Source organism: Diprion similis, chromosome 13, assembly GCF_021155765.1.
Source record: "Diprion similis isolate iyDipSimi1 chromosome 13, iyDipSimi1.1, whole genome shotgun sequence".
Lineage (NCBI taxonomy): Eukaryota > Metazoa > Arthropoda > Insecta > Hymenoptera > Diprionidae > Diprion > Diprion similis.
Window position 1 is genome coordinate 4,447,504 of NC_060117.1, and position 26,014 is coordinate 4,473,517.

The 26,014-nt window shown below is 38.3% G+C and overlaps 1 protein-coding gene and 1 long non-coding RNA gene across 2 annotated transcripts in view; one reads left to right on the forward strand and one right to left on the reverse strand.

The window, feature by feature from the left end:
* The window catches only part of LOC124414079 (hemicentin-1), a 115,824-nt gene extending 95,315 nt beyond the window's left edge, over positions 1-20,509 (forward strand). Inside the window, exons 8-12 of the mRNA XM_046894982.1 lie at positions 1,208-1,367; positions 2,085-2,387; positions 9,020-9,460; positions 11,728-11,937; positions 20,192-20,509. Coding sequence (XP_046750938.1) covers positions 1,208-1,367; positions 2,085-2,387; positions 9,020-9,460; positions 11,728-11,937; positions 20,192-20,235 — 1,158 coding nt within the window. The 3' untranslated portion in view covers positions 20,236-20,509. The remainder of the gene's footprint in view (positions 1-1,207; positions 1,368-2,084; positions 2,388-9,019; positions 9,461-11,727; positions 11,938-20,191) is intronic.
* The window catches only part of LOC124414080, a 99,589-nt gene extending 75,232 nt beyond the window's left edge, over positions 1-24,357 (reverse strand). Inside the window, exon 1 of the long non-coding RNA XR_006929920.1 lies at positions 24,182-24,357. This is a non-coding gene — a long non-coding RNA (uncharacterized LOC124414080). The remainder of the gene's footprint in view (positions 1-24,181) is intronic.
* Positions 24,358-26,014: the final 1,657 nt, after the last annotated feature.

The window sequence follows — 26,014 nt, forward strand, 5'->3', positions numbered from 1 at the left end:
AATGATTGGCGTGTGGAATCGATTGCGGAGCTAATTTAACGCGTGGAAAACGTCGAGTCGATTGTATATAATGACTTGATTAAAAGGAAGTTTGAAAGAAGAGGGATGGTGGGGGGGAGGGGGGCGGTTTTTTTTTTATCTTTGGATCTCTTCCTGCGATACGAATTCCGCTTTGCGGGAGCATGTAACGAATACGAAAATAGCTAGGAATCAAGCTCAAGGGGGGGGGGGGGGGGGGGGGGCTACAATGAAATTTTGATAATATGGAGTTTTTGATTTTTGAAATGAAAGTATGTGTCCTTAAAAAAAAAATCAATGAATCCTACGATAAAAATTTATGCCTAAGGAAGTTTTGGTAAAAGATTTCGATATCACCGAAATTTTACCGACCCCCCCCCCCCCCCCCCCCCCCCCCCCCTTAAAGAAGGGCATCGGCCCTTTGATTCCTGAAACTTTATTTTTTTTTTTTTGCAGCTTTCTACTTATTAAACTACTTTTTTGGCAACGAATGGCGGATTTTCTGGTTTCACATAGTCCCCGAAATATTTCTAAGTCTAGAAAAGAAAAAAAAAATTCAATATTTATTTATTCATTTACTGAAAAATAGGGCGTGTAAAGGGAATGGTCGAAATTCGTATTTTTTTACAGAAAAAAAAAAAAAATTTCCTCCAGTTTTTGCTGATCTACCATGAAAATCCAAATGCCAATTTTTACACAAACTTGATACATGCAACGAGAAGTTTTACAGAATTTTTTCAACATTTTTCTTCCTGTTTTTTTTTTTTTTTTTTTTTTTTTCTACCGTATCGGATCCAACGTTTCGAATTTTTGAATTTTGAGTTCGCATTCGTAATCAGTGACCCAAAAAAATCACGGAATGATGAAGTTTTATCATAATCAAAAAACTTTTCGAATTTGTGTCAGCCATATTGGACCCGCCATATTAAATTTTCGAATTCCGAGTTCCTGTTCATAATCTGTCGCCCAAAAAAATCATGCGACATAAAGTTTTATCAAAATCAAATAACTTTTCGAATTCACATCCGCCATATTGGATCCGCCATATTAAATTATCGAATTTCGAGTTCAGATTCGTAATCAACGACTCCAAAAGCCCATGCATCCGAAATTTCTGGTAAATCTCAGGTAAGGAAAGACATATGCATGAACGGTTTAACGCTGAACATCCGTGCTTGTATTGTTCCAGGACGCTTTGATCGAGCACAACGTAACCGGAGGCACCTTAGTCGCCTCGGAGACACTCACCCTGAGATCTCTGACGCTAGCACACTCCGGTGAATACGTCTGCGTGGCATCGAACGCGGTTGGCGAGGGGCGAAGTCACCCTGTTCTCATACATATGAAATGTGAGTTGCACCCACAATGCATCGGCTCTTCGCCCACCATTGACTTTGAAGCATCGCCTTACTCGCGACTTCCCACCGCTTGTTATTCCTTTTTGTCCAGCACCTACTGCAATTATATCAATCACTGGCCTCCATGCTTCGATCGATACTTAAACCCGTCAGCCATCAGCATTACTAATAATTCTTTTTTACGGCATGGGCATTGAAAAGTTCACTTTTTGTGACAGTTTTCGTTCCGTAAAGTGACGCTTTATACGTCAGCGAACAAAGTTGGGGAATAAAGTCTTTATTCCGTAGTTTTTATGCGCAGTTCGAAGTGCGCATCCCAAACTGGCGAATAAAGTATCTTCGTCGAACAGATCGCGACATAACCTCACTCTTCGTTTTGCTTTTCAATGCCCATACCGTAAAAAATATTGTATGTGGCATGCCCGTAAACCGTTTTTTGCCTCGGATAATTTCAGTACTCGCTTCCGGTTCGCTTTCAGCTCGTCCTGAAATCTTTATCCTTGCAAAAAAAAAAAAAAACAGGCGGTTTACGGGCATGCCAGACAAATAGCTATTATACCCTGTAAAAACGAACCTACAATTTTCATACCTTCAGTATAAATTTTCCTTCACTGGTCCAAATCCGAGTTCATTTTTGTCCTATTCCGAAAAAAAATTTCCTTCGAATAGTATCGATATTGATATCACGTTGTATATTTTTGTTAAAAGATGCCCCGCGATGTAGGGAAGGTTACGAGGTTCGTGAGGTCGGTGCTCTTCGTCAAGAGTCTCTTTCGTTGAGGTGCGAGGTTGAAGCGGTACCCGGAGACACTGTGCGTTTCTCTTGGACGTTCAACGGTACACTTGGCGACGTTCTTCCTCTGCCAGGAACCAAGGCTCAGAACAAAGGATTGACGAGTACTTTCGAATACATGGTGAAAGCCGAGACTGATTTTGGCACCCTGGCTTGCTGGGCGAGCAACAGCGTTGGACGTCAGCGAAGACCTTGTTTATTCCACGTCATACCAGCAAGTGAGTGATTTACAAATGAGCACGATGCAAGGAAATAAGGTGCATCAGAAGTGAAGATCGATTCTCACTCAGTCTATACATATCCAAGATGACGTCACACAAATTAAGTAAACACTGTAGGGTGGGTAAAAAAACCGACAATTTTTTTTTTTTCACTTTATACTCTGAGAAATCTGTTGCTAGACACCTCTAAAAAATACTCACCAAATATGAGCTCTTGATTTTGATAGGAAGGTTTTCCCCGCTTTATAGTTTTCCATTTGTTCCTCAGTATTAGAAACGAAAATTTATACATCTGTATTAAATGTTCGTTAAAAAATATCTCTTTTCATATACTTGTAGGAAATTGAATGCTCTACAAAAAAGGTTTCTTATAATTTTTTCGTCAACCTCACCGTTTAAAAGATATCAAAGGTTCAAGTTTTATTATTTTAAGACAAATTTCTGTTTTGCTTATGAATTTTATAACTCGTTAAAAAAAATTTTTAATAACCAATTGAACATTTTTTTGTCTTTAACATTGATACTTTTCATCATATATTAATAACAAGACCGTTATTTTTTTACGATTTAATGAAGCATTGACTCTCAGTCAGAAATAATGCTCCAATTTTTTTTTATAGATGTAACTAAACATGTTTAGGACTAAAAGAAAAACTGGAAAAACAGTTTAAAACATTTCTCTGTCCATATAAACTCAAATTTGTATAAATTTCCCTGAAACTCATAGACTGAATTAAAATTTTCTGAATTATCAATCAAAAATTGTTAAAATTTGCAACCATTGGAGTTTGACGATGAATATCTTTGAAACGCTTAATTTAATCGACAAATCATAAGAGACCATTTTTGTAGAACAGTTAATTTCCTACAAAAATATGAACTGCGCATTTCATAAAAAAAATTTTTTTTTAACGCGTTATAAAATTCATAAGCAAAACAGAAATTTGTCTTAAAATAATAAAACTTAAACCTTTGATATCTTTTAAACGGTGAGGTTTACGGAAAAATTATTCGAGACCTTTTTTGTAGAGCGTTCAATTTCCTACAAGAATATGAAAAGAGATATTTTTTAACGAACATTTAATAGAGAGATATAAATTCTCGTTTCTAATACTGAGGAATAAATAGAAAACTATAAAGCGGAGAACCAACCTTCCTATCAAAATTAATCGCTCACATTTGGTGAGTATTTTTTAGAGATTTATAGCAACCGATTTTTCAGAATATAAACTGAAAAAAATGGGAACTAAATCGTGTGCGCATCGGTTCACCTTATTTTCTTACATCGTGATGGTAAGGATTGTATGTTTCCAGCTAAAGGTCAGGTAAGCAAGTAAGATTGTAAGATTGAACCGTCAGACAGTCGTCTTTGAAATCCTGTCTTGTTGATTCTGTTCTCTAGTGTTCTTGAATCGAGACACATTTAGTTTTTTTGTGAAACACGCGATGAGTGGTTGTTCTATAGCTGCGTGCTAATATTGATTAAAGAAGAACGATTCTCCGATGAGATTGAGGTATCTGTAATGAAGGAATATGATCTGGCTTAAAATTGGAGTATCATTGAAGTGGATTCGAAGACATCGGCGAGTACCAACTGGTCTGGAAATGTCTAGAGTACCTAGAAATAATATCGTGGAGTTCAAGTCCCAAGCAACACCATAAAGATCAATGGACGATGCGGGCCCGTTCCAACTCCTCCAGCATTCCTTCTTCTGAGAAAATAAAGAAAAGAAGTTTGAAGCTCGACCGGTGATTTCTCGTATTCGAATATAACTCGGTGAACTATTGATGAAAGTTTGGTGACAGGGTGGGGGGGAGAGAGATTTGTTTGACGAGAAGAAGAGGGATCGATACCTAGTTTCATCCGTGAGAGCTGGAAGACCAGAGAATCGCGAGCGATGGATCACAGATCATTTGGTCCTCGAGGTGGCAGCGACTGTGTCATTTCGTCTCTGTCTACCTCAGACGAAAGTTTTGAGTGTAGACACTCGTTCGTAGCGACCTTCACCCCTTGGATAGGTAGCATTATGTTTCACCCTGGCCGTCCTGTCTGCCAGCATCGTATAGACATCGCAGTCTCGACACTGAGCGATATCTTAGAAAAGAAAAACATTTCTTTGGTAGGGAATAAGGAGAGAAGTCTTGCCAATGAGACGGTGAGAAACAATAGGCTCGACATGGTGGCGAATCGAATTCAAAAATTGTTTTTCAAAACCATTTAGTGAATGGTTTAAGCAAGTGTGATCAACTGCAACCAGACTATCAAATGCAGGAAAATGTTTACATCATTACATGGGTTTGTACCGTCTAGTTGAGTAGGTACATAACCACAATCACGTTCCACATATGACCCCAAGTCAGATGTAAAATGACTACAAATATATTGCCAGGATCGATTTGTCACAGACTTCATCAGTGGTTGAGGCCCGAACAGGACCAAAGAAAGCTAGTTTAGGTATCGTTTATGGACCATTGGAGGGTCATTAGCTTGGAGTATGAATTGGATGTATCAAGCAGTTTTATCGATCGAAGACAGTCCCTGGGACGGTCATTTTATAGTATCTTAAAGTTGATAAGGTTAAGGCCTTAGGCCACTCTAGAGGCCGAAAAAAATAGGCTTTTTGGGGATTTTTTTCAGAAATATTGCAAAATAAATCTAGATAACGGAAACGTGATTTTATTATTCATATCAGTGACTGCTTACAATAATTTGTTTGGAGCGATTTATTTCGAAATGGTGGCTGTGCAGCGTTTTTGCGACGACGTCTCCTTTTTTTCGGGGTCCACGGCCGGACTAACAGCTCCTGTAATTTTTTTAATCATAATGAGCCAATGAACTTTTTTTATTATATATAATAACTGCTATAGAAGTGCGTAGGATTTTTGCGATATATTGATTTTTGGCCAAATGGCGCACTTCTAAAGTGGAAAGTGAAGAACTTGCCCGAAAAATTGTCTGATAATTGTTAATAACAAATGAACTACGTAATATAAAAAAAAATCCTACGTACTTCTGTAGCAGTAATTATATATAATAAAAAAAATTCATTGGCTCATTATGATTGAAAAAATTACAGGAGCTGTTAGTCCGGCCGTGGACCCCGAAAAAAAGGAGACGTCGTCGCAAAAACGCTGCACAGCTGCTATTTTGGAATAAATCGCTTTAAAAAAATTATTGTAAGCAGTCACTGATATGAACAATAAAATCCAGTTTCTGTTATCTCGATTTATTTTGTAGTATTTCTGAAAAAAGATCCCCAAAAAGCCTATTTTTTCGGCCTCTAGAGTGGCCTAAGGCTTTAAAGTAACGAAACATCATGGAGTAAATCGTACAATTTTCAAACGATTTTGAAAGAGTTGGCTTTTCGAAATATATAAAGACAATCCAAAGGCTGCGGAGTAACGATTTTCCAACTCGAAACTCATCATTTGATCATGATCTAAGACAGTGCATATTACAGAACGTCATGACATGGTAGAACAAAAGCGTTAATTTTCTTTATTTAGACCACGCGCAAGTCCTTTGATATCAATTTGACGTGTCGACTGCGTCTTCTTTGAAGCTTAGCTCTGAAATACCCTGATCACGTCAGAGCAGAATTGAATTCCAAGAGCGCAAACAGCGCGTGTACATACTCTGTGAGGAAAACGGCATGGTTACGTTATCGGTGAACCGTCAACACGAGCCCAAGAAACTCTGCTTCATGTATCACCGTCGAAAATGCTGTGACGACATAAATTGAATTCACCAACTATAACGCTTTACATCGAACTTCTGACAAAACGTCATAATATCTACAGTCCAATCGTAATTAAAAAAAAAAAAAACTTCTGCAGATCAGAGTGTTCATTTTGAACTCACTCATCCAAATGTACCTAGCAATGATCTTACGACGTGACGTCTGGACTGATTGTGAGTCAAAGTAGTTACGTTTGAGTAAAGATATACAGAGATGGAAAGGGGATTGAGTTCGAGAAACATTTCTATTTCACTAGGCAACGATTGTTCTCCTTCACCTTTTCCCCGATGCTTTTCCCCGAGTCGATGGAGGCGCGAAATTGGCAGAAGATTCTATCCAATCTCTTCCGCGCCTTCTTCCATCTCTTCTCTTCTCTTCTCTGTATCTCGCGAACCTCAAATCGACTCCTCGAAGATTCTTGAGAATCAGTGGATTCATTATTAAAGAGCGAAACAGCGAGAGACGACGCCCTCGGAAAATTCACCCAATCCCAACCTCGACTTCGAAACTTTATATATATATATATATATATATATATATGTATATATATATATATAGCGACGATGGGTGAGTTCGTGCGGAATCGAGCCTGTAGAGTAACGATGATCGTTCTACAACGGCAGCACGTTTAATGAAGGAGCTTCATGTTTTTTCACAACGAATTTCTTTCATGCTCTCAACCAACGCTTCGTTTGTCACGGATTTGCGGACTGCTTCAAGAGCGTCTCGAGGCAAACTCCTCAAAATTTCTCTTCAAGATCGTCAAATGTTTGTACCAACGATCCTGGAAGGGAAACCAGAATATGAGTTTAATCCTTACGCTGCACATGGTGAACCCATGGAATCTTGACTGTAAGTTTCATTTGAAAAACGTCCAAACCAGAAGAAGAGGAATGACATTTCCGTGAAAGAAGCCAAACGTCAAATATAAAAAAAATATTTTCTCTCCTTAGTAACGTAACTTTATTTTCACCGGCTGCCATCGATTTCTTACAAATATTTTCCACGAATCGATAAGTCGAAATATGACGAATTTCACCCCAAACATGTTACCTAATATGCATATGTACCAACCTACTCTACATGGGTATAGGTAGAGATTTGAAAGTCGAAAATCGTTTCGAGTGGTTCTCTCGAAGGAAGAGTGTGTAAAACAAAGAAGGGGAATCAACCCTCTGTATAAATATGCTCTGCGGAGGAATGTTCAGCGAACTAGGGTTTCCTATTCACATTACGAGACCAAGGCACTTCACTATATCCAAAGTGGAATGGGAATGGAAATGGGAATGGGAATGGAAAGGGATATCCGGGTTGCCTGAGTGAGAGACAATACTAAAGAACATTATAAAACTGTACTCTGTACGAAGGCTGCTGCAGAGTCCGATGTATGTATATAGGCCATAAAATCTTTCCGCGAGAGTAAATCGGCCCCGAAGAGACGAAGAAGAAGTTTTAGTTAAAAATCCCGAACCACCCCCAGCGAATCTGTCGTTACTATTCATGGGCCTTCGTCTCCCATCGCTTTCCGCTGTATATCGCCGAATATTCTTCGTCGCGATGAAAACTCACGGAATGCCCCTGTCTAGGGTCACGGCAATAACGTACTGCGCGGCCTCGATCCAAGAAGGAACCAGAGAACTGGAAATTCTCCTACCCCTACGCGACAGGGATGGAAATCCATGCGACTCGATAACGCGAACCTCGTGTTTGTAGAAATTTCACATTTTTACTCCAATTTATCTTTCCCTACTTCACCTTTTATTCACGTTCATCCAATTCTTTCGTTCAGATCGTCATGGACAAGACTTTTCTCTACTCGGTGATCTTATGATGGAGAGCTGACACTGGCTTCAGTGTATATCATGAATTCCAAGTGCCCTGAAATGACGTATGTTTTGAATTTGAGTTGACGTGTTAAGGGGGCATTTACTTTTAAAAAAACTGTTTCAATTTTTTTTTTTTTTCTTTTTTTTCGAAAATAAAACTCTTTGCGAATTTAAACTTTAAACACATTTTTCTTAACTTTAGATTTTTCAAACAAACGCGAAAAGTTTCTCCTACAGTTTTTCATCCGATTCGTCTGAAATTTTTTTACATGGTTTTCACTCATCGTCACAGAATTTTTCCCAAATTTTTACCTGGGAGTGAAATACCCTGAATGTATACGTTGAAAATCGAAGAATTTTCGTAATCATGATTCGAGAATACAGTATATTTTTTTTTTTTTTTTTTTTTTTTTCAAAATTAAGATATTGAAAAAATCCCGAAACAATTTTTGGGAATTCGTAAATATATTATGCCAGAAAAATCTTTATCCTATGCTACAAATAATAATTGAAAAACCTTCCGTAATTGGAAAACCTAAGATTTAAATACTTTTTTTTTTTACTTTTTCTGTATGAGAAAAAAAAATTACCTGAAAAAGTTCCTGTAAGTGTCCCCTTAACTTTCCTTTTTGGCCAAAATTGAACTCGTACATTTCACGTCATTCACATCAAAATCTATGAAACTTTGCTGTTCGACTAACCACTACGACATGCGATGTCCAATTACTTATCATGTAGAGCCTCACAATCAGCCTAAGCAGACAAAAACGACACAACCTCTCTACTCGTTTTAGAAACAAATTTCAAGCAATCGATAAAATTAGTAACGTCAGCGTAAGTAAACATTGGGGGGAGGGAGGGGAGGGGGGGGAGTCACTATAGTTAAATTTTGAAAATATGAATAACTTTTTCCTCATTATAATTCATTAAATTTCAAAGATTCCTAAAATTACGAAATAACAGCATTTCCGAAAGAGGAATTTTATCGCAATATCGCTAGTAACTTCAGCCTCTACATGAAACTACTTCACCTCGAGAACGAACTCGTCTTTTCTTTTTCCAGAAAAACCAGAGCCGCCACTTGATTGCTCGTTGCGGAACGATTCTAACGCTTTGGAAGTGAAGTGCCTTCCGGGTTCGGACGGCGGTCTGCGTCAGCACTTCCTCCTGGAGGTAAGAGGCGCCTCAGGATCGTCGACGGGTCTCCACACCCCCCAGAACGACCAGGGGGTAGTCGGTGAAGCCCCTCCGATATGCGAGGCCACGAATCAGCGGCCCGTTTTTCAGCTCAACTGCCTCGAAGCCGGCTTCGAATACACGATGTCAGTTTTCGCGGTAAACGAGAAGGGCAGGAGCGATCCTGTCCTCCTGGAAAATGTCAGGATCGCCGGACCGCCTCCGGACAGGACAGAGAAATCGAAAATTTACAACAGCGAGGATCTGGCCGAAGTCATCAGCCCCAAAGCTGCGGCCTACAGCATTGTTTTAGTGGTCGCTTTGATTGGTGAGTTTCGATTTTTGTTATCAAAATCTCGTCGTTTTTAAGAGACTAGTGAGAACGGATTAAGGTGCTTATAAAGACGCGTTTTACACCTCGAAAACGCGGAGATGCAAAACTCCTATACCGCTTAAGCGATTAGAGTGAAACTTGGGCAGTTAATTCCTTACTTTGGCAAAAAGTGGAGCGACTTTTTACTTTTTTAAAATTTGGAAAAAAATTTTACAGATTGGTTACCACCCACAGAAATTGGCCAAATTTTCACAGTTGCACTGAATGGATCGAACTATCTCGTATGATGCCACTCGGTAGTGATGAAACACACATTTTGAGCCCAGTCCCATGAGATTTGATAGTGAAGTCACGAAATGGCAGCTGGTCTGGTTTTCGATTACGAAGAATACCGAAATCTCATTTTGGTGACATTTGTCGGTAATTTCTTACCGACATTACACGCATACATTACCGGCATGCGCGTAATGGCGGTAACAAATGTCGCCAAAATGAGATTTCGGTGTACTTCGTAATCGAAAACCAGATCATCTGCCATTTTGTCATTTCACCATCAAATCTCATGGGACTGGGCTCAAAATGTGTATTTCATCACCACCGAGTGGCGTCATACCGGATAGTTTAATCCATTCAGTGCAACTGCGAAAATTTGGCCAATTTCTGTGGATGGTAACCAATCTGTAAATTTTTTTTTCAAATTTTGAAAAAGTAAAAAGACGCTCCACTTTTTGCCAAAGTAAGGCATTAATTGCCCAAGTTACACTCTGATTGCTTTGAGTGGTCTAGGAGTTTTTCATCCCCGCATTTTCGAGATGTACAACGGTTCTTTATAAGCACCTTAAGTGATCGTACTTTTTCTACGATTGACTTGACATCAAGATCAATTTTTTGTATGCTCAGACAACTTTCCAACATATTTAAAATTCATAATCAGTGAGCTCAAAAACCTGAGAGTACTATCTTGTTATAAAATTTGATAACGTAAAATAATACGAGACTCAAAGGATTAATTGGGGATAATCTGCTCGTGGCAAATTGATCAGTTGATTTTAACTTTGATCAAATTTAGCGATAGCTTAACAACCGACGGTAATCGAATGATGAGCATAATTTGAGACAACGTGACTATAGAGTTTTGTACAATAGTCGAATATTGATTACAAAAAAATAACGAATCATTGGGCTGCGGGTGTATTGATTATCGCTTCGAGCACTATAGCAGTGTTATTCGATTAGCATTAATTTGCATGTCAACGTATATTTTATTGGACTGATTTAATCATTGATGTAGTGGATAGTTATACAAATTGCTCAATAAAGTGATGGTGATTTCTCAGTTATCACATGACGGGTTTGCCGTGGAGAGCAGACATTCTGAATTCGATCCCATCGAGCTCAATGAATCAAAAACCGTTTTCCATACGTTCGACAGTTCTAAACCGTGCTCAGAAGTTGTCAGAACCGTTCGATTCAAACTGCAGCAAATCTCGTCAAGCACCATTCGTTTGTCATTTTCATCGGTGAAAATATATTCCATTTAACGTGCGCCATTACAACACTTCGAATCGCGATCTAACTCCGAATTCAAACGATTCGATTTTGATGGAAAATTTTATCGCGTTCAAACACAGAGTAAATTCAATTAGCAAATCACAGTTCATTTCCGAGTCCATATACCAGCCTTTCGTTTTACACAGTAGTGGGTACGATTTTCTGCCAAATGAAATCGTCCTGTAGGCCTAAATACGGACGATTATGCGTCCTGATTACAACAAGAAAAAGGCGGATCCTTAATACTCTAAAATGCAAAACCCCCGCGTCTCTGTTGCATAATTCATAAGCCACGATCGGTGATCGAGCACCTTGATCGACTTCGGGGTTTTAAAACCCGTTGAAAAAATACCTCAGAGCAAATGATTGGGGCTCTCGATGAGCACTTTTCGCAAAGTGTCTTTCCATTTTCCTTAACATCCATGTGAGTTCCATCGAAAAGAGCTGTTGACTTGAAAATTTATTTTCCTTTCGCAGCTGTTACACAAGCCTGACAAAGAAAGGTTGCCAACCGTCAAAGCCAGTCCATGTAATTGATTGATGAATTTTCGTGAACTCTAGTTTATCGGAAAAAGACGTAGTTCAGTCTTTCGCAAAATTTTTTTCACCCCATAAACTGCTGACATTGATTTCTTTCTCCTATCCTTCATCCTCGAATCGAGTTCCAAAAATTGCAAAAAGCATCGACTTGATTTTGATTTTTTCCACAGGTGGAGTGGCGCTGGTTTTGGTTGGCATTGGCATCATGATAGGCCTGGCAATATGCAGGCGCAGGAATTCCCCTCCGCCAAGCGAAGGTCCGGACGATTTCACGACGCCGACTTACGTGCCGGCTTCAAGGATCGAACCCAGGGTCAAGTACTCCTCGGACAGGCGAAGATCGTACAGGACGAGCCTGTTTCTCGAGGAAAGTAGGCACGGTGAGTTCGTTGGTGGAGCGAGAATACAGAAGTAGCAATATGCAAGAGGTGTTCTGGATACAAATTTCTACATTACCGGTAGAGCTGGAAAAAAATCCAAGACACAAACCTTTTTTTAGAACGTTCGAGGGGCGGGATGACTATTGAGAGTCGAAGATAATCCTCCAAACTACGCTCTACGTTACCATAGTTTTTACCCTCATCGGTGTGCCGGTAATGTAGGGATTTGTATCCAGAATCTACTTTGTATTGCTATACTTACTAGGGAATGAAAATTTTGACTTGAGGAAAATGAGAGAGAAACGAACCGAGAGAGAGAACAATTCGAGGATTTATGGAACGTGAAGTCAAGTCTTGATCTTTCATGGTTGATGATAACTAGGTTAGGTGTATAAGACTGTTTTAATATCGATGTCAAGACAATTTCAACACTCTTTAAACCTCATGACTGTACATCCATAACCAATTCCAATAGCATGTAAAAGAGAAGTTTCCCCAAAGAATCCCGAAATAATCTCATGGTAATTGGGCTTCAGTAAGATCGTGTGAATTTTTTTCTTCACATTTTGAAAATCTTAGCATTCGGAAAAAAGTCTCCATGGACACGACCGTTGGTTATAAATAATTTGGGTGGTAGAAACCACCGAATCTTAAAATGTTCATCTAGTATTCCATCAATTTTTCCATCAAAGAACAAAAACTAAACAATTATTTTCCTCCTAATTTTTCTTGCACAAAGAAATACAAAATATAGGATTCAACATTTGTCGAGCACCCAGACTATTTACAGCAAAGGATCGTGGCAATGGAGCCTTATTTTCAGGACACCAAGATCTACAAGTTATAAAAAATTCATACGATATCACTGATACCCAATTTCCATAAGATTATTACGGTGTTCAAATTTCCATAGCTTTAACCTAACCGTATATCGCACCAAGAATTGTCCTTCGTCCCTTTCCTTTCCTCTCCATTGTTCGATCCTTTCTTCGATGTGTTTATAGGCTAGCTTTTCACCGCGTTATAATTCGAACATGCAGCTGACAAAAATTCTCCGATCTTACGTACTTAGTCTTTAATAACCGGTGTTCATAAATTCATGATATTCCCCAAATCATTTCCAACTCACGGTTTGTTCCTAAGTGAAGTACAGCTAGCAGAAAGCAGGAAGTAGAACGTAGTCGAATCGCAAGACACAAAACACGAAGGACGCGCAGGAGACAGTAAAGTAGGAGCTGGGGAATTTGTTCAGAGGAATGACTTCACCCCCGGAAGGAGACAGCCCAATTTAAAAGGACAGAGGCCTCCCCCTCCCCCCTCCTCCTTTCCACCCCGACCATCCCCCTGCTTCTCTAGCCGGGTACAAACTCCTTCGAAATCCAGCCACCCCCTCCTCTCAACATTTTCAAGGCCTTTGTTAACCTTCAGCTTAACTCAGCTCGCCTCCTGAAAGCTCTGGAAAGGCTCGCTAACCCGTTTTCTCTGGGGTTGAGCCTTATGTATACTCAGCCCGTGTAAATGCTGGCCTAGGTAGTTACTGTAGTTACTCTGTGTGCACGATATACATACGCATACGTATAGAGACTTCCATGACGATAACTCGTCTGTATTCATATGTATTAAACCGGTCTATGAGGTCGTGCAATATCCGCCTTCGATTATACAGACGCCTAGACGCACGCACACACCGATGGTGAGACCCATGAAGTATAGACTAAACTTCACGATGGAACGTTCGAATTCTGTCTCGAGTCAGGCTAAACTAGCGTGTGGATATTAACTAGTTTCGAATATCCTATGGAATCGAGGATGATAACGATTCAAAGTCGTTGATGAGATTTGTTCATTTTTTGGGTACTTTAACCCCGAAGCTACATGTCAGGGTCGAAATTATTTCGCTAGAAAGACATCCAAGATAATCTGATTCGATCCAAGATAAATTATAGAATATTGTTGAGATCGTTGATTGATTTATTCTTCTTTAAAAAATTCTATCTCACCTTTTTTTCATCGCATAGTATCTTCACATATTTTGATTTTTTGTTTTTTTTTTTAAATATTAGTGTCTTGAGAGTTACTCAGTCAATTTTTAGATCAAGATATTGAGAATTCAGTGAGTCATGATTTTTTTTTTTTAGCAGAATGATTGATTTTTCGGTATTTCGTTGATTTATGATTTCTTATTTTCATACTCAAAATTTCATTTTAATTAAAATAACTGATCGGCTTTGAAATACAGTTGTTAAAGTGTATCCAGCAATTTTGTAAACTCGTTTGAAAGTTGTTTTGCTTTTTTTTTTTTTTTTTTTTTTTTTTTTTTTGATTGAAAAACTTACATTTTTCATTTCTCGTTTAAAAAATGTTATTTACTTTTGGGTGAAACTGCTAAATCATCTCTTGACACGCCTTACTTTAGAGGGTGGTTTCACCCCCTTAAAGTCGCTTAGTTTTTAGTTTACCATAACATGTTACAAAAAAAATCAAATCGAAGAGATCGACCTGGGATTTTTTCTCCCTTCTTTTTCTTGGTTATAAAATGTCCTTATATGTTAAAGAAAAACTATCTAAAAAAATTCCACCGAAGTTGTTGATTCGCGAATAACAAAAAAGTTATCGGAAAAAGAAAAAATCTCGAACTTGTGGATCGTTTTCCTTACGGTTTTACTCATCACGCGTATTTGAAATTGGAAAAAGCGTTGGAAGAAGATTCGATTTACCTTGGATACGGTGAGTTGGCCCCGCGATATCTGTGGGACTCCTCCTCCTCCTCCTCCTCCTCCTTCGAACGAACGAACGAACGGACGGACGCGACGGTCGAATCGAAACCGGGGAAAAACTTCTTCCCTTACCGCGCCAGTGTTCGAAAGTATATAGGGAAGAGAGGTTGCACATTTGCCTTAGAAACGGAAAATCGCTTGGAAGGTAGCTGCTATGGAAGATTGCTTCGAAAGTGGAGAAGCTGCAAGAAAGTCGAGCGCTGTTCCTTGTTCCTTGTTCCTACAATTCCTAGTAGTTTCCCACTTCTACCCTCGGAATAATTCCCGACGTGATGCTATTACGCATATAAGCTCCGTGCAGCTTTGCATTAAGGGTGGAGGGGGGGGAGTCTGGGAGCGTCTCCGGAACAGCCAAGCCCATAAAACATAACGGGAAGGATTTTGCCACCCAACGATGAGGCCATGGGGTGTAACACCGGTTCGTGTAATACCTATATAGATGTACCTACAGCATAGGTTAACGAGACCCAAGCCTAGCTCCTTCGTCTAAAACAAACGTTTCTATGCTACACGACGTTTCGCCTCGCTCTTCAACAAACGGGAAGACGGAAGTTCATCTGCTCTTTACTCCTCGCGATATTATCTCAATTAGTTTGGTCTTTCGTTTGAGATCCAAGCATGTTGAAGGAAAATGAGGTGTGGCATAAGTGAAGACTGATTTTCGTACATCCAAGACGATGTCATGGAAATTTAATATGGCATCGATGTATCTGGCGATTGACTCTACGTAAATAGGTTATTTATTGATTTTCGTATATTCTGTTTGTTGGAAATCCCAGTTATAAACAGTGAAAAGAGGATCATTACATCTATCTTATTTAAGGCTTTAGGCCACTCTAGAGGCCGAAAAAAATAGGCTTTTTGGGGATTTTTTTTCAGAAATACTACAAAATAAATCGAGATAACAGGAACGTGATTTTATTATTCATATCAGTGACTGCTAGCAATAATTTTTTTGAAGCGATTTATTTTAAAATGGCGGCTGTGCAGCGTTTTTGCGATGATACTTCCTTTTTTTTCGGGTCCAACGGCCGGACTAACTGTGATTTTTTTAATCATAATGAGCCAATGAATTTTTTTGATTATATATAATAACTGCTATGGAAGTACGTAGAATTTTTTTTTTAAATTGCGTAGTTCATTTGTTATTAACAATTATCTGACAATTTTTTAGGCAAGTTCTTCACTTTCCACTTTAGAAGTGCGCCATTTGGCCAAAAATCAATATATCACAAAAATCCTACGTACTTCTATAGCAGTTATTATATATAATCAAAAAAATTCATTGGCTCATTATGATTAAAAAAATTACAGGAGCTGTTAGTCCAGCTGTGGACCCCGAAAAAAAGAAGACGTCGTCGCAAAAACGCTGCACAGCCGCCATTTTGAAATAAATCGGTTCAAAAAAATTATTGTAAGCAGTCACTGATATGAATAATAAAATCACGTTTCTGTTATCTCAATTTATTTTGTAGTATTTCTGAAAAAAAAATCCCCGAAAAGCCTATTTCTTCTGCCTCTAGAGTGGCCTAAGGCCTTAAGTTTGAATTTGGCGCCTGCTGGAGATTTGAAGGAGATGAAAATGACAAAACAAAGCGAAAGAAAAAAAGAAACATGATAGAAAGTCACGACACGACGGAGAGAAAAGATTGGAAGTAATGTAGCGAAGGTACGTTTAGTGTATTTATCGTGACGCGGCAACTCGCGTTCGGTTTTTCATTTTTTATTGGAAATCTGTTATTAAATGCATCGCAGCTTTTCCGCGGTGTAACGGGCGCGATTTACTCGACATGTTTTATAAAATGACGTGTACAAAGAATGTTAACAAGACTTCAGGCACCCGGCCAACCGACGTGATACGGAAAACGCTGCAACCGCATAGCTTATACATAATATTCCTGTGCGGACGTAAAGTCGGGAATAAAATGATAAACGAATCGACGACGAGGCTGCGGTGTGTCGAACACTTCGCCAAGGTTTCCTGCCTTCGATATCGGATTTAGCTCAGAATGGTGGTTGATTTTCATTTTTGGATTCGATGGATGAAAACGAAAAATGGAGTCTGAATTATTTCATAATTTTAGATTTATTGGAAAGGGTGCGAAGCGTCGAGTCCATGCTTCTGACTTGAAGACCTTGAATCATGCTCAAGTTGAATTGGAAATAATATGAATGCACTATAGTGACAGGATCGAAATTGATTTCTCATTACCACGAAAGCCGGAAAATAACTCGACGTAACTTTTCGAGCATTTAGCAGAAACCGAAAGACATCAAACGACTTGAATTAAGATGAACTTTGACTTGAAATGAATCCTGAGCATTTGATAAGAATCCAGTAAATTCAGACAACTTTGAATGACTCAAGCTGTGACTTATCAGATCAGAGTTGGGTGAATTTAACAAACTTCGTAAATGTTTCTGGTGATTTTCGAACATGTCAAGTTGAGTGGAAAGACTTGAAATGGATCCAAGAGACATTAAACGACTTGAATTAAGATTAACTTCGACTTGAAGTTAATTCTGAGCACTTGATAAAAATCAAGTGACATCAGACAACTTTCAATGACTCAAGCTATGACTTATTTCATCAACTTTGGATAACTTTCACAAACTTTGTAAATGTTTCTGGTGATTTTCGAACATGTCAAGTTGAGCGAAAAGACTTGAAATGAACCCAAGAGACATGAAACGACTTGAATTAAGATTGACTTTGACTTTCAGTTAATTCTGAGCACTTGATAAAAATCAAGTGACATCAGACAACTTTCAATGACTCAAGCTATGACTTATTTCATCAACTTTTGATAAATTTAACAAACTTTGTAAATGTTTCTGGTAATTTTCGAACATGTCAAGTTGAGTGAAAAGACTTGAAATGAACCCAAGAGGCATTAAACGACTTGAATTAAGATTGACTTCGACTTGAAGTTAATTCTGAGTACTTGATAAAAATCAAGTGACATCAGACAACTTTCAATGACTCAAGCTATGACTTATTACATCAATTTTGGATAACTTTAACAAACTTCGTGAATGTGTCTTAAGATTTCGAAACATGTCTCGTGACTTAGAGTCACGCACGATCTTGACTTTGGTTAAATTCAAGTGAATTTACGAGTATTTGAAACGATGTCAATCGACTTCGAGTATCAGTCTAAACACAACAACTATCATCAATTGACGTTATAAAATACTAACACCTTCTAAACAAAGTTTCTCAATAAATTCCAGACTTTTCAAGATCAGAAGCTTCCCTCACGAACTTGAATAATTTTCAAGTGAGAATTTCGCACTTCTTCGACCTTTGACCGAGCCGCCAAAGTAACTAAATCCCCTGTAAAGTGACTCGAGGCGTAGTTTCACGTGACATTAGGTCAATTTAAAGGACCTTCCAGAGACTCCTCGCGTCCCACCTTTAAGATAAATCAGTCCCACGAGTAAGCACACAACGTTTTTCGTTTGTACCAACGCAGCGGCTTTGATCCCTTAACAGTGTCTAACACCAGCGTCAGATTGACAATCTTGGTCGGCCAACAGCCTGCAGGGATGACTGTATATAAAACCCCGGACCGCCACACGCAGGGTTCAGCCGTTATCGTTAGCTACCTGGAGCCGCGGTACACGGGGCTACATTATTAAGTTCCAGAGCCACGTGCCAGCCAAGGGTGGTTGCGCAGACCGAAGAGCCAAGAGCCAAGAGCCAAGCGCCAAGCGCCAAGCGCACACGACATATCTCGACATCTGCGTGCCGAGAGGTGTTAGAATTATGACTTTGGCCAACTTCTTGTATGCCTCCAGATTCTGTCTTCGAGATAAGGTGCACGGAATACATTATTTCCTCGCTCAAGTCTCAACCCGTAGCGTTTTCCCTCCCTCCCACCCTTTGTACATCCCTCTCTCTCTCTCTCTTATTTTATTTATTTATTTATTTATTTCCATGTTATCTCATCTTATTTTATTTTTATTCTATTGTACTTTATCTTATCTTATATGTTATTCCTAATTTTCTATTTTGTATCAACTCATTCCTATATACTCTATCACAACTGCCGCTTTATGCGTATTGTCATCTGCTCTTGTTTCCGTTTACTTTTAATTTCTGTTTTCCGCTAACTTTAACTTATATTTCTGTGCTCTTGTTTTTTTCTGTCGCTGTCTTTGTTCCCCGTTACTAAATTAATTATTTATCTATCTATCTATCTATCTATCTATCTATCTATTTCTCTGTCAGAAAAGCAAGGTAAAATATTTGTCAGTGAATTTCTTCCTCGTAGTGTCAACGAAATTATTTTTTTTACTCAAGGCTAAATCGCTTTCAGACTAGAATTAGACTTGATTTTAATTCTGACTTGACTAAACTTGTTATGAAGGATAATTTCAAGTTGTTTCGTACTGGTCATGCATTATACATATACCCGATTCGATCGTCAGCTTATCATCTTGTCTAATGATGCTTTTATCCATATCTAGTAACAAAACTTTCACTTTATTATTATCGTATTATGTAATCAACGATTTCTCGTTTTTTTCTAGCTATTATCGCTAGAAATTAACGACACGATGCTAATTATCTGCTAATAACTAATGTTATCTCTGTTTCACTCTTATTTTTTTTACTGTCATATAATTTTTAGATTATTTTGTATTTACCAGTAATTTTGAAAACAAATTTTATTCAACTGTTAATTCATAATTTGCCCCAAAACCAAACTACCGCATAATAAACCGAATCAATCAATAAATCAATCAATCAATCTCTCTCAATAAATTTACTCCACAATTTCATAAATTCAAATAACTTTTTTTGCATTTTTCCCATAAATTTGAATAAGATGAAATTTTTTTTATTTTAAATTGTAAATCCTGTAACAGCAAGAATATAACAATCAATCAATCAATCTCTCTCTCTCTCTCTCCCTTTCTCTTTCTCGGTCGTCTAATTCCGAAACGAAATTTCTTCCGATTACGCAATTTCAAGTTGAAGTAAATTTCTGTTGTTAATATCGGCTGGAATTGGCTTGCTAGAGGAAATGTCAACGTTGGAAAAGAAATCACGTGACATAAATTACACTTCCCCCCTCCCCTCATCCCTGTTTCAACCTCCAACCCCAGCAAAGTCGGGAAAACGTGACGAGAACGACTCCGTCCTCCCCGTTTCCACCCCTCCAAACCGTCAACCCTCCGTACTGTGTAAGTCACGTCTTAGAAAGTCGTTAAAGTATAAATTGGTCAGCCCTTGAAATTCTCCTACTGCCTAATGACCGGTTCTCAATTCATTAGAATTTTTTGCCATTTTCACTCGGCTCCAGCTATACCTACGCGTGTGTATTATATCTTTCATTTCGCATAGAGCATAAAAGTGTGTTCGGAGGTGTAATTTTATCGTTGAAATTAACGTTCCTTTCGTTTATTATTATTATTATTATTGTTATTATTATTATTATTATTATTATTTTTATTTTTCTCTGTTTCAGAACCCGATCTGTTACAGCAAGTCGAATTGGATCTCGACAGCTAAATTGTTGTACGCTGATTCAGCGAGGACGAAGAAAAAAAATTGTACAGTCTTTGAAAACGTACCTTAAAACTCTGATTATATACAGATGTCTTATTATTTAAGATAGGATTAAGTTTATAGTCGTTTTAAGAACAGTCAGATACTTATTATTAAACTACATATAAGAAGCAGTGAAGATTAAACCGAAATTACGAATTCGAGTAGGATAAAATCACGCTCGTGTGAATTGTAACGAATTCCATAAAGTTTGAAAAAACTTTATTGCGATTTCAAATTCCCCCCTTCCAGAAAAAAGAATAAGAAAAAAAAAACAATATATATATATATATATTCATTTCAATGATCTCATCAGAATTTTTTAACCACTTACACGCGATTGGCGGGTAAAATTTTTCTCATAGTTACTGAACTATAAGTTCCGATCTCGAATTCGTGTCCGTGTATTCATCATCCATATACCCTTATATCGTTTACTAAGTAGTCGCTGAATTTCCGTTATACTTGCGTTATCAGCAAGTTTTGAAACGTGACGCGAGGCGACTGGAAATTTTTATATACGAATGAATGACAAGTAGCCGATTTTCGCTCGCGGTTTCATTGCGAGGGAAAATTAAAAGGGCTGTTCGTTGAAAAAAAAAAAAAAAAAAGAGAGAGAGAGACGATAAAACATTGCCGTACGGGAAAACGGTTTTGTGTCGCAAAGGGTTATGGTATATGTATATTTGTGAGAAATTGACGGACCTACAAAAAAAAAAAAAAAAAGACCTCTTGCAATTTTTTCGTAAATCTGCTGATTCAAAAGTTGAAATTTTTTAATTTTTTTTTGTCAAGTAATCGGAATTTTTTTGGTAAAATTTCAACGTTTCGGTAAAGAAAGATAACATGAACTTTGAGAAGAAATATTATACTTTTTGTCGTTTATCATTGCAATTATTTTATAGGTGGAGATGAAAAAAAAAAAATCGTGCAATTTGAAGATTGAATAACTTTGTAACAAAAAAGTGAAAGAAAAGAGAGAAAAAAAAAAAAAAATGTTATTTTTTTCTGGCCCTCCCCAGTGTACGCGGAATTAATTATGCAGAAGCATACATACATGGTGCATGTCGTACGTGTTACATGTGTGATATATATGTATATAGGTGTGTGCTTAACTCGAGACAAGAGGGTGACGTTTCAGATCGATACACAACCGCTTCTGGACATCAATTAACATTATAGTCGTGTACTAGCTTAATCGAAATTAATTGCCATGAAATTAATAATTTAAATTGTAACAGCGTTTAGAGTATTAGTCAAGCTGAAAGAGAGAAAAAAAAATTTTTGTAAATAATTCCAACACAAGACTGGACGTTTACAAAATAATTTTTATGCTCCAAGTTGCAAAAATCTTCAACTTGGCGTCGAAAAAAGAAGATTCTCAAAGTAACGGAGTGCCTCTAATATTTTTTTTTTTTTTTTAACTCATTTTCATTCCTTTTTTTTTTTTTTTCTTCTTCTTTCTTCTTTTGTTTTTCTGATAAAATAAAATTTTATCTCTTTTCAGTCGTCGTGATTTTTTTGAATTCTGTAACGATTCAAGGATAAGAAGAATAACATGAAAAAAAAAATATTGAAAATACTTTCTACTCAAACATTTTCAATTTTTCGTCCTTGGAAATGGGCTGTAAGAAAAAGGTTTTAGAAATAAAAAAAAAAATAAAAAAATAACCAGCACCCCTTAATAATTGGATAGAGAATTGAGAGTTTTAGAATCTTCTTTTTTCAAGTTAAACTCAAGACCTTTTAAATTGGAGCATAAAATTATATATATATTTTTTTTTTATTTGTATTTTTCTGAACGGCCAGTCTGTTCCGACGACTCTATAAAATGTTAAATACATTAAACGCTATATATTATAGAAATGTATTTACTAAATTAATTAATTAATATAATTATCGTAGAAATGACTAGTCTTCTCCTTCTTCTTCTTCCTCTTCTTCTTCTTCTTTATTGTTTCTTTTTTCCTTTCCTTTCTCCATTTGTGGATACACACAAAGAATGTGCAAATTAATTAATACACGATGTTATTATATTGTATCCTGGCGTATCAGGTCAATCAGAACATGAAGCACAATCCGAACCGATAAATTGTATTACTAGCAATTAAATAAATAAATATTCAATTTATATTATTACACGAAGGTGTTCAAAGATCAATAACCATAAACACGGTTTAACACCTTTTTCTAACTCTTACAATCTGCGCTCTCAAGTTTCAACTTCGCCTAAAATGACGCGAATTTTGTTTTGTATTCTTCATGAATCGGAATGATTCGGTAATAAAATCTCAATATTTCCGCCATTTCAAAATTCGTTACAGTGATTTGCTCAAGGTAAGTAAACTTTGGTTAAAATTACGTATAAAAGACATTTTACAATTATTGTAGATAAAATTTTTGACCGATTGACTTGACTTATTTCACGACCTTCGATGAATCTGAATTACTTTTCACAATTTTTACACAATCAAGTGGAACAGATTTTTTTTTCGATCAGAATTTGTTTAAACTTGGAGGATATTTTATTCATATTTTGAAGCACAATTTGTAATTTTTGACTTTTTTGATCACAATTAGGTTCATATTTTTAGAAAATATGTTGTTAATGAATAAAAAAATTGCAATGATTACAGATAAAAATTGTGACTCAAGGAATGACTACCAGCAAAAAAATCGAATGACGATCGTTCACGGACAGCAGCTTCTAGCTCCGCTATTTCCGGCGGAAATGACTTGAAAAAATTATAAAGCGTACTTCAAAAAATGAATAAAATATCATTCAAGTTTAAAAAAATTCTGATTATCCCTTACCTGTTATTAAAATTCCCGAAAAACACCAAAATTTTGGCCTCCTAAACTGGTTGTCCCCCTTAACTGCTCGGCTATAACTCTCTAAATTAGAGAGTGAATTAAGAGTGAACTTTTACACTTCAAACGTTTGGAGTGAATAAAATTACATTAAATGAAAAATGCAAAAGTGCAGTTTTCACTCTCGCTTAGCGATTCTTCAGTCGATTGAATAAATTCTTATTCCGAGATATTTAGGAAGCAAAGAGGCCTGGCGTTTCTAGATTTGACGAATGGTACTGATCGATAATTGGTTCGCCAATTACGGAATTAAATCGAGGTTTTCACGTCACGATTGCATGCAGATTGAAAAGACTCGCGGCTCACTTCAAGTCTTTATGGCGACCCGCCACTGGAGCGTGAGGAAAATTTTACAACTTTATTTTACGAGTGAATTTTCATCACAGTACCAATCGATGGAAATGATCGTTCGCGAGCTGCCACGTGGAGTAGTGGAGTTTTTCTTTATATTCGAAAGGGTTTTCGGTCTTATTGGTAGCATTCCGGTGAGCTCGAAAACAGGGGTGGATACGCAGCTAGCAGAAGCAGCTTCTTTGATTAAACTCGGTCGAATAACTCGCCGCCCGTCTCCGAGTACCGAGGACGAAAATAAAGGGACAGCGAGCAGGAGGACTGATTGAGTTGACCTCTGATATCGATGTCGGAGGGTCGCATTTTCCATCTTTTTCTTATACATGTTCAGAAGATATGATCGAATCATCCACAGCACTGAAGTACACATGGAGAAACGATACACACGTGCTGTGTGTGTTTTCTTGGAAAGAAAGGAGCGCGAAGTCGAGAAAGAGAATTTGAGAATGCTTGTGTAACAATTCTGTAGGCTGAAAAAGCAGTCACTCGGAAACAGGGCAAAAATCGGTGCCAGAGGGTTTGCGATATTCTGACGAATCGTTCAAACCCATTGATAAGAAACTTATAGACTAAACAATATTCACTGGAGTATCTGTTCAGCGCCGATTACAAGGCTGCGACAACCCGAATGAGCAAGGAACACGAGAAATATCATATTGCCAGAATAGTAAAAGCAAATTAATCATACCCTCGTCCTCCACGGTGAGATTTTTCAGTATCGGAATCTATTCATCGCAGCTTTGCATCCAGAGTCTCGATTCTACGATGAGAAGAAGCCCAGAATCGCAGGACGGGGAGCACCGATCCTCTCCTTGAAACTGTCGACACTCCGCTCCGGAAGTTTAGGATGAAAGTGTTTTTCTCCTTTCCTATAAAAAGCACAGAAATTGATCAGGCATTACGTATCGATCGACATCGCGCTCTTGCATATTTTTTAACGAGGGAAAAAAATGCTCTTCAGTGTTTTGCATGGCGAGTTTTACGACGTACCATAAAATAGGAATTTCTCAACGAGGTGTGTCGCTCGACGTTCTTTTCCGCAACGGCTGACCGCAGGGGGGGGGGGAGCACGTTTCGCACGTTGACGCATTTTCATCGATGCTTTTCTCACCTCGAGCACGAGCATCGTCCCCGGCGTCGAGGCATCAGGATCACGGAGCAGCCCGGATGTGAACGTTTGCCGATCGGAAAGCGTAGACCTCGGCGAATCCTCGTTTACGACACAGTCGCAGAGATTCTCGTATCGAAAATTAGGAGCATTGAAGAGCGGCGAGAGAAACATCGACGCTTCCTTGTCCTTCTTGGGTTCGTTGCTCTCCTTTACGCTCGTTCAACAACGAACACGGCGGCCCTGCAATACGGTTCGGAAATTCAATCGTTGACGATTGTCAAAGTTTCGCAGAGAAGGAAGACAGCGTAATTCTACACACGCGTAACACGAAAATGCGAAGAAAGCGCTTGAATCAAGCGAACAGAGGCTCACTTACCCGTTTACGTCGCAATATCGTTTTCCTCTTTCGGCGTCCAGTTACGAGTGAAGTTCGCCGCAGCGGCAGGTCAGCCGCCTTCGCTTCGTTGCGACGTAATTCGCCTTCCGCAGTTCCGAATCACAGATGCGAGATGCGAATAGGCGAGCATTCTCGCACTTTCGAGAATATTCCACGACGTGCGAACTGCGAAACGAGTTAGATCAGTCTGAAGTTGTCCGCCGAACAAGGCGGCTCTCGGAAACGAATAAACTCTCCTTTTGTTCAAGCGACGCGTCGTCGCCACGCGTTGTAAACAGATTTGTAAACAAGTGAAGGTGTGAGACGGTGTCATTGTTGAGACGATAATCCCCGAGTGTTATTGTTCAATCTCGAAACATCACAGTGGCTTACATCGTTCAAATTCAATCACTCGTTGCGCGTCTGTGATTTTGTGACAGAGGAGGCTGCTGAATACGGCTCAGCAAAAAAGTGACGATCGGCCGACCAGCCACGGCGGCCGCGGCTAACTTCACTCATCACCGGGCGCCAGGTGATCGAGCGATGCGAAGTACACGGTGCAACGCTTTGAGAAACGTTTGGACCTGCATTCAACGGCAAAAACATCGCACGAGTCACAGGTATGTTGACGTGAGGTACGTACAGTAATAATGATTAATGTTTTGGGCTTCCGGGTAACTTTTTTTTTACCGTCCGAGGTAAAATCTAAGCTCGAATTTGTACGAATTATGTGACGATGACCGGCCATCCAGCCGACGCGACAATTTTGGAGTCATTGTCGCGTAATTCGTATAGAATTAAACTCGTATTATGTATTCGGATGGTAAAAACAAATTACCCGAAACTCCAAGATATTAATGAATATTTACTTTACCTAGATATTTACTTGAAAGAGTTTAAATCGTGTGAAAATCGAGTTTGAACAATACTCGAAGATTATACTTTCGATAATGACACTTTCATTTGTTTCTGAATTCGTTTACAATTTACAACGCGGGGGGTCGTGTCGCTCGAACAAACGGAAAGTTTATTCG